General features: G+C 34.0%; 1 protein-coding gene across 2 annotated transcripts; it reads left to right on the top strand.

Moving 5' to 3' along the window:
- The first annotated feature begins 1,632 nt into the window (after positions 1-1,632).
- LOC148600312 (uncharacterized) lies at positions 1,633-14,716 on the top strand. 2 transcript variants are annotated; one of them, XM_088557830.1, is made up of 4 exons: positions 1,650-1,763; positions 6,376-6,567; positions 7,034-7,300; positions 11,294-14,716. In XM_088557830.1, the coding sequence occupies exons 3-4, from the start codon at positions 7,295-7,297 to the stop codon at positions 14,273-14,275; spliced, it is 2,988 nt and encodes a 995-aa protein (XP_088413956.1). In that variant the 5' UTR covers positions 1,650-1,763; positions 6,376-6,567; positions 7,034-7,294; the 3' UTR covers positions 14,276-14,716. The 2 variants fall into 2 exon arrangements, with proteins under 2 accessions (XP_088413955.1, XP_088413956.1); XM_088557829.1 differs by lacking the exon at positions 7,034-7,300 and having other exon boundaries at positions 1,633-1,700.
- The last annotated feature ends 1,679 nt before the right edge of the window (positions 14,717-16,395 follow it).

Consider the following 16,395-nt stretch of genomic DNA (forward strand, 5'->3'; position numbering starts at 1 on the left):
AATATACGGTTGCAGACTGAATGTAAGATTGGAATTTATTTTTATGTGGTTAAGGGATGTATTTTTCGAGACAAGTGATGCAAGAGGAATATTATTTTTGAGAGTTGTTGTTGATGATGTTTGTTTGACGTTTTGACGTATACTTGCCTTAACAGGAAGTATTTGTATTCCGGACAATATGTTCCGAGGTTCCGGACAATGATCCGAGGTTATTGTGAATTATTGACGTTAGTATAACTTGCCGTAACGGGAAGTTATCGTGTTCCGGACAATGGTCCGAGGTCGTAGATTGTATCTGTTGACGATAGTGTAACTTGCCTTAACAGGAAGTTATCGCAATATGGAGAATTCCTCGATTGTTGATGTCTGTTGTGTTGCTCCCCTGTACCATATGGATCCCATCCGTATTAAGGAATTTGAGAACTTTAGATAATAACTTGATTGAGCGCACCGTATATGTGAGTTTTCGTAATTTTCTGATGTCAAGATAACTTTTCATCCTGTAACATGTATTTTATGTATAATCGTAATAAACTGTTGATTAGTGACAATTCTCTTTATTTTGAACCCGCCTGGAATTGTGAGTAACTTGACTTCTGTGGTTAAAAGATAACAGCCAAGAGCTTTGCACATACTCGGCCGCCATGGCAAAACGCTCAAATTAGTGGCATGGGAGGTTTCCGGCTTAGTCGAGAAACAGCAGGACTTTCGAAAGAATCTTCCAACCTACTGGTCAGCTCATGGAGACCAGGTTCGAAATCAGCTTATAACAGCTGCTGGTGACACTGGGATCGCTTGTGTAGTGAACAGGGCCTTAATCCCACTCAGGCCTCTGTGGAATCTATAGCGAACTTCTTATCGCATTTATTTCATCTTGGCTATGGGTATGGTATAGTACAGTTAATCTTTATCGGTCTGCGATTTCAGCTTTTCACGATGTGGTTAATTCCGAGAAAATAGGCGAACATCCCCTACTGCGACGAGTGCTCGCAAGGATATTTAATTAACGCGCCCCTCTTCCAAGATGCACCAAAACATGGGACGTGGATATAGTTTTGTGATACATAAACGCCTTCGAGCCGAATAAATAGTTGAGTCTAAGGGATTTGACGACCAAGTTGACAATGCTTTTGGCTTTAACTTCGGCTGGCAGGTCATCCGACTTCCAAAAGCTTGACATAAATTTCATGAATATGCAGGACGATGAAATCGTTTTTACAATTGTAAAGCTTCCAAAAAAATCGGAAACGGGTTCCTTACCCCATAATGTTACTTTCAAATCGTTCTATGAAAACGACAATCTTGACGTTAGGAAATGTCTCCTAAGTTACATTGACAGTACTGTAAGCATTCGAGATGTCGATTCCGGACAGTTGTTGATCAGTTTTATAAAACCTCACAACCAGTCTAAAAGTAAAAAGAATGGAAATGGGGGAATGTGTCAAAAAAGATTTTTGGGTAATACTGGGATTATTAGATTATTTAATATTTTTCAACGAGAGGGAGTTTCTAATGCTTATCTCGTTGAGCGACTTCGTCGTCAGGAATTTCTGGCCTCTGTACAAATAGGATATTGACTCAGGTTTCCAGATTGCATTTTAGTAGATTATTCAACACCTTTAAAAAAACGTTGCTTTCCCCTACCCTGTATTACCCTTTATGGCCAATGTGTCGAAGACTGTAATTTTGAATAAAAAATGGTAAGAATGCACTATATAGCGGAATTATATTCCTGATTGTAAATCACTTGATGTTGCAAGCAGGTAAGTAGATAAGGCAATTATATACAGACAGGACTTTCAAGGTACAAAATTGATGCTTGAGGCTTGTCAAATATTTGAAAGAAAGAATTTGTTGAAAATTCAACGATCTTCCGCTGTATACGTGCCTGTGTGAAAGTTGGATATTCAGCAGTACAGCGCGCGTTGGCAGGATTTTTGTCCAACTTATTTACTTTACTCCTAATAAACATCATCAAAATCGTATTTCCCGGAAAAATCAGGAAAGAACTCGGCGAGAAATTTATAGTTTTTGAAACAATAGACCAAAGGGTTCAGACAGAAAATGTTTGTGTATACATGTATTTCCTAAATGGTAAAGTGTGGCCAAATTCCTAACGCTTGAAAGTGTTCAGCATGATGAGATCTATCTCTGGTAAAATGTTTGTATAGGAAAGTTTGTCAATCTCACTAGTGTTGTCATAGTAACTAATTTGCACATAACTTACATGTAAGTGTCAAAATTGGTTTGCAAATAAACAACTAAATAAACATTTGACAATTTCATGATTATAATCCCATATTCAAAACTTTATAACTGTTATTTTATATCCAATTTTGGTTCTGTAAAATGTTTAATTTCAGTAAAATAATTCATATTTTGCATGTGAATTTACAATTTTTTTACTTGAAAAATAAATTCATGGCAAACCCAAGTGGACAAAAATAAGTATTTTCTAATATTAAAAAATGATTTTTTCATATTACAAATTCATTTTCTAATATTACAAATTCATTTTCTAATATTACAAATTCATTTTCCAATATTACAAATTAGATTTCTGATATAACAAAATCTTTTTCAATAATAAAAAAATCTATTGAATTTCTAATATTAAATAACGATTTTTTAATATTAGAAATTGATTTTGTAATATTAAAAAATGTGACTGATTTTGCAATATTGCAAAGTGATTTTCTGATATTACAAAGTCATTTTCTAATACATGTATTACAAATTCAATTTGTAATATTTCAAAATGTGTGATGTTTTATAATATTACTAAATCAAGAATTTGTAATATTAGAAAATGAATTTATAATATTGAAAAATCTTTTCTAATATTAAACAATGATTTTTTAATATTAAAAAAGTGTGTTTTCTAATATTACAAAATAAGTGTTTTCTAATATTAAAAAATGATTTTTTAATATTACAAATTATATTTCTAATATCACATAATTCTTTTTTAATATTAAAAATCGACTGAATTTCTAATATTAAAAAATGACTTTTTAATATTAAAAATTGATTTTCTAATAATAGAAAATGGATTTGTCGTATTCAATTACGATTTTGTAATATTATAAAATCATTTTGAAATATTAAAAAATGCGACTGAATTTGCAAAATTGCAAAGTGATTTTCTAATATTACAAATTCATTTTCTAATATTACAAATTCATTTTCTAATATTACAAAATATTGATTTTTGTCCATTGTGGCTTGCGATATAAATTTGTAATGGTATTTATATGTAAACCTCTATTTTTATATATAGTTATTATAGAAGTTTCATGCTAAAATAATCTATTTGATGAATATTAATTTAAAAAAATCAGGATTAAAAAAAAGTTTGATTTGCAGTTTAAGGAACCAAAAGAATTTTTCAATTATCTTCAAAATTGAATTAGTTATGATGATTTAAAGTTGATGCCCCATGCCACTCGATGGATTTTTAGTTCACCTGGCCATAGGCCATTGCAATCACTTGGCGTCTGTTGTCAATTTTTCAAACATCTTCTATTCTGAAACTACTGAATAGATTTGCATGGAATTATGATGGCTGTTCCTTAGAGTATCCTGCACAAAATGACCGTTTGGATTTTTGATCGGTTAAAAAACATGGCCGTTGTTAATAAAAATAGAACATAGGGATCAGACAGCAGATTTTTCCATATATCTTCATAACCGTTAAGTTTAGTTAAATTTGACAGGGGAAAAGTATTGAGCATGATGAGATATAACTGTGGTCAATTTTGGTGAAAGACTGTGGACCCATGTTGAAAGGTTATTGACCTTTTTGGACGTTTTTTATTATTTTTTTTTGCTGTTTTTGATGTTATTACTTTCAAAAATCTTCTCCTCAGAAACTGGTGTACAGAATTCAATGAAAGTTGCTTTTTTTTTTTTTTTTTTTTTTTTTAGGATATCCTTAACAAAATGATGGTTGGATTTTTGATTGGTTTAAAACATTGCTGCCTTTACTGAAAAAGAACACAAGAGTCATACAGTAGTTTTAGTTGTTAGGTTTGGCCAATATCTTTAAATTGCTAAAATATCCTTATTATAAGGCCTACAAAGATTTTCAGGGATGAAAGTTGTCAGACGACTCCATGTAAGGGTTATTGCCCTTGAGAGGTGAAAAATTACTTTTTTTTTTTTCTTTTTTTTTTCATTTTTCAGCCTTTATCTTGAAAACTATGATAGATAGAATGAAACTTTCAATTGCTGAAATGATACTTACTATAAGACCTACAAAAGTCTTCAGGGATCAAAGTTGTCAGACAACTCCATATAAGAGTTATTGCCCTCGAAAGGCAAAAAATTATATAATGAAATAATCCTCATGATAAGTCCTACCAAAGTTTTCCTTGAGTCTAAATTGTCAGACAACTTCTTGTTAGAGTTATTGCCCTTGAAAGGCAAAATTTTAACCAGTTGAGTGATTCAGGCTCCTGAGAGCTTCTTGTTTGTCAACCAAAACCAAATCACCGGCTAGCAATGACATCACAAAGAACTCTTTTATTTATCTGTTAGTTATCCCTATTTTTAATGTAATTCTTTTGAAAAATCTTCTCTTCTTAAACTACCAGAACAATTAGAACCAAATTTGGTATGAATATTCATTAAGGTATTCTGCATAGATCTGATGTGGGGATTTTTGATCTGTTGAGAAACATGACTGCTGTTACTAAAAATAGAACAAAGGGGTCAGTCAGAAGTTTTTCTCAAATATACTTCCAAAACTTAGGTTTAGTCAAATTCTTTCTGTTGCCTCAATGATCCTGATTATAAAGCCTGCAGGGAATCAAACTTGTCGGACAATGCCTTGTTAGAGTTATTGCCCTTAAAAGGTGAAACAAGACATTTTTACAATTTTCAGCCATTGCCTTGAAAACAATTATAGATAGAATGAAAATTTCAAATACTGGAATGATCCTTATATGGTAAGGCATACAGAAGTCTGCGGAGTTCAAAGTTGTAAGAAGACTCCTTGTTAGAATTATTGCCCTTGAAACTACGAAAGGTGAAAAATGATGTTTTTAGCAGTTTTCAGCCAATAATATTAATAGACAGACTGAATCTTTCAGTTGTTGAAAGAGTAATCAAGGGAACCAAGGTTATAGCAGTAATCAAAAGAATATAATCCAGGAACAAGGACCAGACATGGAAAACAGACATATACAACAAAGAACATGAAGTAGCTAAAATCATACATACAAAATAAGAAAAGCAAATGAGCAACTCTGACTCCACTAAAAACTAGGAGCATGGACAAGATGCACCGATGGGGTAAGCATCATCTGCCTTTCTAGAAACACCCGACGAGTTGCTCATAAAAAGTCAAGTCCACAGTAGACGAAAGGAGATAGGAAAACATGTTGAACAAATCAGTTTTCATGGCACAGATGGATACACCGTAACAATCCACAAGTTCATGATGATGACCATAAAAATTCCGCAGTGATGACTTCAGTCTTGTAGCTACATAACCCTGTTCCAGAAGCCTAGAAATTATCCTCATGATAAGTCATGAGCAATTCAGGGTCCTGGGAGCCCCTAGTTTATTTTTAGAGCTGTAATGATGCACCTCCCTCACAATACAACACGTATTGTGATAAAAGGGTCACAATATGATACACAATAGCATATTGTCCTATATATTTTCTTCAGATTGGAATAAAAAATTTTGAACTGTTTTAAAAATAAAAAATGATGAATTTTGTTGATGCTAGGTTTTCTTAAGAGTTCATAACTTTGATCTTAACAAAGATTTATGGAATAATTTCTCACAAGACATGTCCTACTTTACTATTTGCATAGTAATTTCATCAATTCTTTGAAAAAAAATAGTATTTTAACCTGCATCATATCGTATCAAAACCTCAGTCAAATGTATCTTATGGTATTGTGACCAAATGTATCATAATTCATTAATATCGCAATGAATAGTTTCATCCTTATTTATATTTGGTCCAATTTTGAAATTGATAATTAAATACAAAATTTTGTGCAATATAGTGTCCAAACCATTTGTTGTGTCTATAAGACTTAAGTGTGTCAAAAACTTATATTGTGTCCAAACTTGCCCATACTGTTCAGGGTTTGACCACTGTGGTCTTATTATGCTTTGTTTGGCGAAGCTTCCTGTTCTACTGTGTTGCTTCCCTTTGCTCAGCAAACATCATGATTATTTGGAGTAGTGTTTTGACTAAGCCATACATTTATTAGTAAGTTCTTATTCTTGGTTCCCTTATTTACTCTTTCTGTAATCCATTTCTATTCAGTTTCACATTCTTTTTTTTAGTTATTCCCAGTGGTGATGTACAAATGTAGGTACAGACATGTTATTTGTCTCGTTTCTTATTTAAGGCATCGTCTAAAGATGAGAATCCAGCCATTATAACTCTCCCAGAAGGATTGTCCCTGAGGAAATCTAGTATACCAGATGTAGGAATTGGAGTATGGACAAACAGAGACATCCCATCTAGATCAGTTTTTGGTCTGTTTAAGACAGGAATCTGGGGAGATGCTGATAAAGCTGTATTTAAAGAATTTGAAAAGGTAATGTTAGGGAAAGTAGAAGTTTCCTTTGTGGTGTTCGCTTTCGTTGTGTCGGTTCACAAATATTGGGATACCTGTGGTGATATACTGTCATACATGTATATGGTTGTTATGGTGCATGAAATATATTTGTTTTATGTATTAATCTTTCATTTGCATCACTAATATGTTGTTTCAAACTTTGTTTGGTTGAAAAACATGGTCGCCATTACAAATTTTAGAAGATAGGGCACAGCAGTTTCTCTTATATATCTTCAAAACCATTGGGTTTAACCAAATTTTGACATAGGTATAAGTGTTCTTTGTATCTATGGTCAAGTTTTGGTGAATAAATGTGGAGCAGTGTTGGAGTTATTGGCCTTTTTGGACATTTTTTTTTTCAGTTTTGGATGTTATTACACTCAAAAATCATTTCCTTTGAAACTACTGAACTGAACTCAATGATAGTTGGTATGATTGTTTTTAGGGTATCCTGCACAAAATGACAGTTTGGATTTTTGATCTGCTGTTACTAAAAACAGAATATAGGAGGTCAAAATACAGTTTTGCAAATAACTTAAAAACCTGTGAAAAATTCTGATGGAGGGTAATATTGTGCACCATCAAAAGATGAATCTGTGCTGAAGTTTTCAAGTGATTCGTCCCCAATGTAGGAGTTGTGGACCCTGAAACTGATTTGTTTTTTATCGTTTTTCATTTCTTCTCTGACACCATGTGACAAAAATTAATGAAGGTTGGTATAATTTTTTTTTTAGAATATTCTGCACAAACCGATCTTTTTAAAATTTTTCATAGGTTAATAAACATGGCTGTTGTTACTAAAAATAGAACATGGGGGTCAAAATCCTTTTTTTTTCTGTTTTTTTTTTTTCTCAACTTAAGAAAAATAATGATGATGAAAGCCACTCATAAGATAACAGTGTTCATTCCAGACAGCACCCTTGTGCCATTGGCACAGATATTTGTATGCCACAGATTTGTCTCCCCTGACTGTGGATGGCACTCAATAAATTACAGATGAGCCGACTGACTAAAAACAGATGGACATGGCCAGCATATCTGTAGAATTTCGAGTAAAATTGAAAACTGAATGTTGCCATAAGACCCAGATACTAACAGAGAGATTCTAAGTGGCAGCATCAAAATGAATGACAAATTGAATAAACACAATACCATAATTTGAAAAAAAATCCACTAAAAATGAAACTCAGAAAGGTATGGGGACAGATCAACCTGCTACCAATGAAACTATAAAGTGTATTAATCTGAGGTTAACTTATTTGTTGGTTGAATCTCTCCGGTTATATAAAATTGACTCCATATCATACTGCCATTTGACCCCCTTTTTTTCTAAAAATGACCCCCTGTTTTACTGTCAAGGGGGACATTGTTCCCCCTTTCACAATTTTCTGGAGTGAACACTGAGATAAACATGATATTCTGAGTTGACTGGCAGTTTTTACAGGTTTTCTTATGTGGCCATTTTCAAATTGGCTGCCATTTTGCTACCATTTTCATTAATTACTTGGATTCCAGTGATTTTTGGTTTCTTCAGGAAACATTGTGTTCTTCTAAGTTGAATGGTGATGAAGAATTTGTTCTGAGTGCCCATTTTCCTGCTAATTCTTTTATTTGCTTTGAGTTCAACAATACTTGGTTGATACATGGTCTCCTGAGTTGAATGGTGATGATCAAAATGATGTATAGCCATGGTTCAACTTAAGTTGATGTTGTTTTTCTGCAAAAGTATCCTGGGCAAATATCCCCACCCTCAGACATGATGAAATAACAGGGCATAGGTGGACCCACTGCCCAAATTTTTTTCCAGAGGTACTTCAACACTTTGGGAGCATTTCCAACATTTTACAGTGCCTTAGGTACTCAGTTGAAATTAAAGCATTCATCAAGATATGCTTTTTTCAGCAATTTTTTGTCAAACATGGTAACAAAGCATAATACCTTTACTTACTTAATAGGGCATGGATTGCCATCCTGTCCGTCTATGTTTCATTTCGTCTATTATTCCGCCTATAACAAATATTTCCATCACAAGTTTTCTTGGCTTCTATTGGAGGTAGTTTTCTGATGCAGATTTCTCAGTGCCCCTTAGAAGGAATTGTTAGATTTTTGGTGTATGGCTTAAACATGATGGCTTCTACCATATCTCCCCTTTTTAGCTTACCTGGCCGTAGGCCATGTGAGCTATTGCCATTACTTGGCGTCCGTTGTCGTTGTTAACAATTTCTTCAAACTTCTTCTCCTCTGAAACCACTGAATAGATTTGCATGAAACTTACAATGACTGTTCCTTAGAGCATCGTGCACAAAATGAATGTTTAGATTTGTGATCAGTTAAAAAACATGGCCGCCATTACTAAAAATAGAACAAAGGGGTCAGACAGCAGATTTTTGCATATATCTCCAAAACAGTTAGGTTTAGCCAAATTTTGAATACTGTAAAAGTATTCAGCATGATGCGATTAATCTGTGGTCAAATTTGGGTGAAAATCTGGTGACCCATGTTGGAATTATTGCCCTTTTTGGACATTTTTTGCTGTTTTTGATGTTATAAAAATCTTCTTCTCAAAAACTACGGTACAGAATTCAATGAAAATTGGTATTTTTGTTTTTTAGGGTATCCTTAACAAAAAAAACCTTTTGGATTTTTGATCGGTTAAAAAACGTAAATATAGAACATAGGGGTCGTACAGTAGTTTTTTGCATATATCTCCGAAACCATTAGGTTTGGCCAATATCTTTCAATTGCTGAAATATCCTTATAAGGTTTACAAAAGTCTCCACGGGTCAAAGATTTCAGACGACACCATGTAAGGGTTATTGCCCTAGAGAGGTGAAAAATTACTTTTTCTTTACAGTTTTCAGCCTATATCTTGAAATTATTATAGATAGAATGAAACTTTCAGTTGCTTAAATGATTCTTATTATAAGGCCTACAAAAGTCTCCAGGGATTAAAGTTGCCACACGACTTCGTATATGAGTTATAATTGCCCTTGAAAGGCAAAAAATTACATTTTTAAGCAGTTTTCAGTCAGTGTCTTGAAAATTATAATAGGTAGAATGAAACTTTTGATTGATAAGTTCTACCAAAGTCTTCATGGAGTCCAAATTTTCGGTCAATTTCTTGCTAGAATTATTGCCTTTGAAAAGAAAAAATTCTGCCTGGTGAGCAATTCAGGCTCCTGGGAGCCTCTTGATTTCCTTTTAATTTCATTTACTTTACTTCCTGTTCTCTGAGCAACTTAGAATTTTTACATGTGAGGTAAATTTCCAGTTTTATATGTCAATAGTTCTGTATCTAGCCTACAATTACGATTTCTGTTTTAGTAGTTATTTTGGGGGGAGTGGGGGTATAGATTTAGTGAGCATGCTCACAGTTTTTTCTACCCAGTAGTTTAATTCTGGTAGATTTCATTCCATGTATGCCATAATGGACTTTCATGTTATACAGGGTCAAAGTTGGGAACCCCAAAACATTTTTTTTTACCCATCACTCATATTGCAATCACCTTGACCATCAGTCCATATGTCTGTATGCCTGTCTGTTACACTATTTTTTTGTTGCCATTCTTTTTTGCTTCTGCTTGATGGAATGCTTAGATATTTTGTTTATTATACCCCACACAAAGAAGTTGCGAAGGATATAATATTTTTGACCCATCCGTTAGTCCATTTGTCAGTCCATCTTTAGTTTTCTAGACTTTTTTTTTAACACTTGCAGATATGGATATGATTTTAGTACATAAGTTCACCATGATAAGTTACAGGTCAAGTTTGACTTTGGTTCCGCTCCGATGGTTTTTACTAAAATTATGGGCCTTGAACTTAGCAAAATTCACAGAAATAACCGTTTTTCAGACTTTTTTTTCTAAACGCTTACAAATTATGACATGATTTTTGGTATATAAGGATGTTCTACTCTTATTATACATACATACATATACATATGTTATTTTAGTTAATCTTTTTTGAATATTTACTGCTGTATACATCTAAACATTTATTTCAAGTACATATATGTGTATATAGCTACAATTCATGTACATACATTTTCCCTGTTTTATTTTGTTTTGCATTCTAGTTTCGTTTTACACTTTAGAGTTTCGTTACGTAATTTATAGATTTCATTTCGTTTTATTTCGTTTCACATTTTATAGGTACCTGGAAAGGGCCACACCTCAAAAATTCAACTTTTTTTTTTTAACTGATTTTGAAAAATTTCAATTTGAATTTCCAATTTTGTACAATATAGTGTCTAAACCATTTGTTGTATTCCTAATGAATTGTAAGTCCCTATTCTTAAGTGTATCGAGAACAATATTGTGTTCACACTTGCCTCAACTGTTCAGGGTTCGACCACTAGGGCATATCTTGCTGTGCTTGACAAAGCCTGTTTTTTTGGTCTAACTTTGAAAATTTGTAATCAATTTTGAAATTTTGTGCTATTTTTGTAATGCCCATATTGAACTATAAGCCCCTATGCTTGTAAAGTGTGTCAAAAAACCAATACTTACCCTAGGTCTACCTCCTTAAACACCTCATAAACCCTTTGACTATGCCTCCACTTTAAGTACCTTGTACACCCTCTTACTTTGCCTCATGGCATTTGACTTTGGCACTACAGATATCAAAAATTATATCTACCAATTTGAAAATAAGTATCTATTAATATGATCACTAATGAAATATTTTTGTTTGCTCTTTGAAGGTGCATGTTGATAGTAACCCAAGCCACTCTGTTGATTCTATCAACAAATCAGAATCAGATTGGATGAGATATGTGAATTGTGCAAAAAACGAAAATGAACATAATGTGATGGCTTACCAGCACAATGGGAAGATATATTATAGAAGTTCTAAGGAAATTCCATCAGGTACAGAACTGCTTGTATGGTATGGAGCAGATAATGATAAAGACCTTGAAATAGAGAGTCTGGATGTCAATTCTTTACTGGAACCTAAGTTCTTCAATGGTGAAAAACAGCATATTCACAGAGAATGCAATGCAAGTTTGGTTAACATTAATCCTAACAGAGAATTAGAGAAGGAAGATTCCTGTTCTCCAGGTACAGAACTGCTTCTATGGTATGGAACAGGTAATAATAAGGACTTTGGAATAGAAAGACTGCATGCAAAAACTTTACTGAAACTTAACAATGATGAAAGACATCTAAAAACATGTAATAGAGAAAGCAATACAAGTTCAGTTACCCATGATGCAGCACATTTACTTCCACAATTAGAACAGGTAGATACCTCTTCTATTGAAGGTACAAGATTATGTACATGTACATGTGTTATATGCAGAAAACATTTCTCTGGTAGAAACGACTTGAAACTTCATGTGACGCAGCACACAAAGAATGGCAAAAGAATGGATGTAGTGGTTTGCACTAGTGACACAGAAAAAAGTGGAGATTATCATGAAGGGTTACACATGACAACTACTTTTCAGACTCTGAAGACTACACATGCAGATGAACATGTTTTTGATGAATATGATGTTTGTAGTAAAGGGTTTGCTACCAGTCATAACCTACAGACACACATGAGAACACATACAGGGGATAAACTTTATAAATGTGATGTATTTGATGAAAGGTTTACTAGGGGTCATCACCTACAGACACACATGAGAACACATACAGGTGACAAACCTTATAAATGTGATGTATGTAGTAAAGAGTTTACTACGAGACATAGCCTACAGACACACATAAGAACACATACAGGTGATAAACCTTATAAATGTGATGTATGTTGTAAAGGGTTTAATCAGCATGGAAGCCTTCAGACACACATGAGAACACATACAGGTGATAAACCTTTCAAATGTGATGTATGTGGTAAAGGATTTACTTCAAGTCCTAACCTACAGACACACATAAGAACACATACAGGTGATAAGCCTTATGAATGTGATGTATGTAGTAAAGAGTTTAATCAGAGCCAAAACCTAAAGAAGCACATGAGAACACATACAGGGGATAAACCTTATAAATGTGATGTATGTAGTAAAGTATTTACTACCAGTCATCACCTACAGTCACACATGAGAACACATACAGGTGATAAACCTTATAAATGTGATGTATGTAGTAAAGAGTTTGCTACCAGTCATCACCTACTGGCACACATGAGAACACATACAGGTGATAAACCTTATAAATGTGATGCATGTGGAAAAAGGTTTACTAGGGGTCATCACCTACAGACACACATGAGAATACATACAGGTGATAAACCTTATAAATGTGATGTACATTTATGTAGTAAAGAGTTTACTACGAGACGTAGCCTACAGACACACATAAGAACACATACAGGTGATAAACCTTATAAATGTGATGTATGCAGTAAACGGTTTAATCAGCATGGAAGCCTTCAGACACACATGAGAACACATACAGATGATAAACCTTTTAAATGTGATGTATGTGGTAAAGGGTTAAGTTCAAGTCCTAACCTACAGACACACATGAGAACACATACAGGTGAAAAGCCTTATAGATGTGATGTATGTAGTAAAGAATTTAATCAGAGCCAAAACCTAAAGAAACACATAAGAACACATACAAGTGATAAACCTTTTAAATGTGATATATGTGGCAAAGGGTTAAGTTCAAGTCTTAACCTACAGACACACATGAGAACACATACAGGTGATAAGTCTTACAAGTGTGGTATGTGTGATAAAGGGTTTAATTTGAGCCAAAACTTACAGACACACATGAGAACACACACAGGTTATAAACCTTTTAAATGTGATATATGTGGTAAAGGATTAAGTTCAAGTCCTAACCTACAGACACACATGAGAACACATACAGGTGATAAGCCATACACATGTGGTGTATGTGGTAAAAGGTTTAATCAGAGCCAAAACCTACAGACACACATGAGAACACATACAGTTGATAAACCTTATAAATGTGATATATGTTGTAAAGGGTTTACTACAAGTCAAAACCTGAACACACACATGAGAACACATTTAGGTGATAAAGGTACTAAACATGATATATTAGTAAGTGGTGAAGGATTTCATCACAGTCAAAACCTACAGAGACACATGATGACTAATACAGATGGTAAACGTTATAAATGTGGTGTATGTGGCATAGGGTTTATTCAGAGTGGAGACCTTAAGATACACATGAAAACGCATGCGGGTGAGAAACTATATAAATGTGATATATGTGGTAAAGGGTTTACTCAGAAAGGAACCCTACATAGACATATGAAAACACATACAGGTGATAAATCTTATAAATGTGATGTATGCAATAGAGGGTTTACTCTAAAGTATGATCTACAGAATCACAAGAGAACACACACAGGTGATAAACCTTATCAATGTGATGCATGTTGTAAAAATTTTACTACAAATTCTGACCTTCAAAAACACAAGAGAGCACATACAGGTTATAAACCTTATAAATGTGATGTATGTGGCAAAGCATTCTCTCAAAGTCAAGATATAGAACGACACATGAGAATACATACAGGTGAACGACCATATAAATGTGATGTTTGTGATAAAGGATTTACCACGAATCAATGCCTACTGAGACACATGGTAATACACACGGGTGATAAACCATATCAGTGTGACTTATGTGGGAAAAGATTTCTTCAGGGTCGACACCTGAAGAGACATGCGAGAACACACACAGGTGATAAATGTTAAAATTATGTAACATTGGTTCGAACGGAAACAAAGCTAACAATTACACACGATGGCACATACAGGAGATAAAACCATATAAATGTGATGAATGTGGTAAAGTGTTTGATGAAGAGTCAAAACATACATTTATATCTGATGAGAATATATACCATGTATACAACGTGTTAATGTGACGTATGTGGTAAAGGTTTTGTTAAAAGTCGAAATATACCGTTACATTTGATGATATACATATACACCATGCACACATGCACAGTGGTACAGGTGGTAAAATTTGTATTAGTAAATGTGATGTATGTGTGGTAAAGGGTTTGATAAGAATCTAAAGTCATTCCAGAAAAACGAATCCATTAAGAATTAGAAATTACAAGAAATAACAGTAGTTTACATTTTCAAATTATTAATGCAATGTTTTGTGAAATTAAATATGCGTTGGAATTATGTGTTTGGATTTTTTACGCACATATTTGTATTAGATTTTAAATGATGAATCAGTTTCACGTGTAAATGTTGTTAACCTCAGGTGTTCGATTATCATTGGCATCAATGGTGTGTTCATTTTCTCCTCGTTGTTCCATGTCTCCCGTACCGGTCAATTCTGGCTCTTTTTCTTCACTGTCGGGTGATAGGTTGTGTACCTTCACATTTGGAATGGACGAAATTCTCGATACAATTTTTGCAATTACATATAAAATAACAGAAGCAAATGTGCAACTCGGACTTCACTAAAAACTGGGAGCATGGACGAGGTGCACCGGTAGGGTAAGCGTCCTCTGCTTTTCTAGAAACACCCGCCGAGTTGCTCTTAAAAAGTCAAGTCCGGGGTAGACGAAAGAGGAAAGGAAAACTATGACACTTTGAACACATCAGTTTTCATTGCACAAATGGACACGTCGTAACGATCCACGAATTCATGATGACGATCATAAAACTTCTGTAGTGATGACTTCAATCTTGTAGCAACATAACCCTGTCCCAGAAGCCTATTTGTTAGAATTCTAGTGCGATACAAAAAGTCGGCGTAGTTTCGGCAAGCTCTGGCATAACGTATGAGTTGTGAAATGAACACTCCATACACAAGTGCTGAAGGGATGTTGCCTCAGATCAAAGAAAGGTTGATAATTCTGAGTGGAAAGCCATCACTTTTGTCGTAAAGTTTGGTCAATACTTTTCCTTTACCATCGATCTGATATGAGGCTGACTTCACAGTGTATGTAGTTAGTATCCGTTATCGCAAGTTTTTTTTGGGTAGATGCGATGTATCATATCCCCGAAATTAGGATTGTTTAAGGATAATATGTCATCTGTATAGCAGAAACTGAGATGAAATGATCCAGCTAAACGATATTCTTTCTTTCGGACCAGATCAGCTATAAAGTCAGCCTCATAAGAGTAAAGGAGCACAATTTTTTCCCAAAGGAATGCCGACCGTTTTTTTTTTTTTTTTTTGAAAAACGCGTCCACCACACTGGACAAATATGTTGTCGATTAAAAATTCCAACATTTTGTAAACATCTTCCGTTGAAGATTGGAATTATTTCTTACAAAGTATGAGGATTCTCTACCAAAAACTATATACTTTTGTCTAGGTTTACCATCTTTTTTTGAAAAAACAACGATGTATAATGTTTTTAAGTCGGGATTTTAACTGAGTGTGGGGAATAGAAGTATAAAGTGTTGAAAAATCATATGTCTTAATGTATTATATTCTGATAATAGTCTTGAACTGATTATCTCCAAATGATATTTCGAATTTTTCAGGATCCACATTGAATTAGTACCACTACGGGAGTAACAAGTGTTGTGGTAGGACTGCAGACCCTCTTTGACAGTTGTGAGTATAGAAGTTAAAAGTTTTGGAAGAGGTTTGGTGGTACATTTTGCAGATCCAGCTATGTAACTTTGTATGGATTCTTGTGGAGTTTTGGAATCCAGTACTTAGACGGTATATCACAATCATCGTCTTTGGTAGAGATACCAAAATAGCACAGATTTATGGTTTTCCACAATCTCTCCTTTTGAGAGTGTGGTAGCAGTATAGGTCTTATCACTGCTATTATTTTCAACGTCTCTGGTAATAAACATGCGATGTAGAACGTATTGAAAAAAAATGTTGTTTT

This window comes from Perna viridis, chromosome 13 (assembly GCF_037379345.1).
Source record: "Perna viridis isolate PV_CMFRI_1.1 ecotype Kerala chromosome 13, ASM3737934v1, whole genome shotgun sequence".
In the NCBI taxonomy this organism is placed as follows: Eukaryota; Metazoa; Mollusca; class Bivalvia; order Mytilida; family Mytilidae; genus Perna; species Perna viridis.

Bases quoted from the DNA above. Each gene is read 5' to 3' on its own strand.
- LOC148600312 (XM_088557829.1), top strand. The intron at 6,568-11,293 runs GTAATGTTAGGG...TGCTCTTTGAAG, and splicing joins TATTTAAAGAATTTGAAAAG to GTGCATGTTGATAGTAACCC.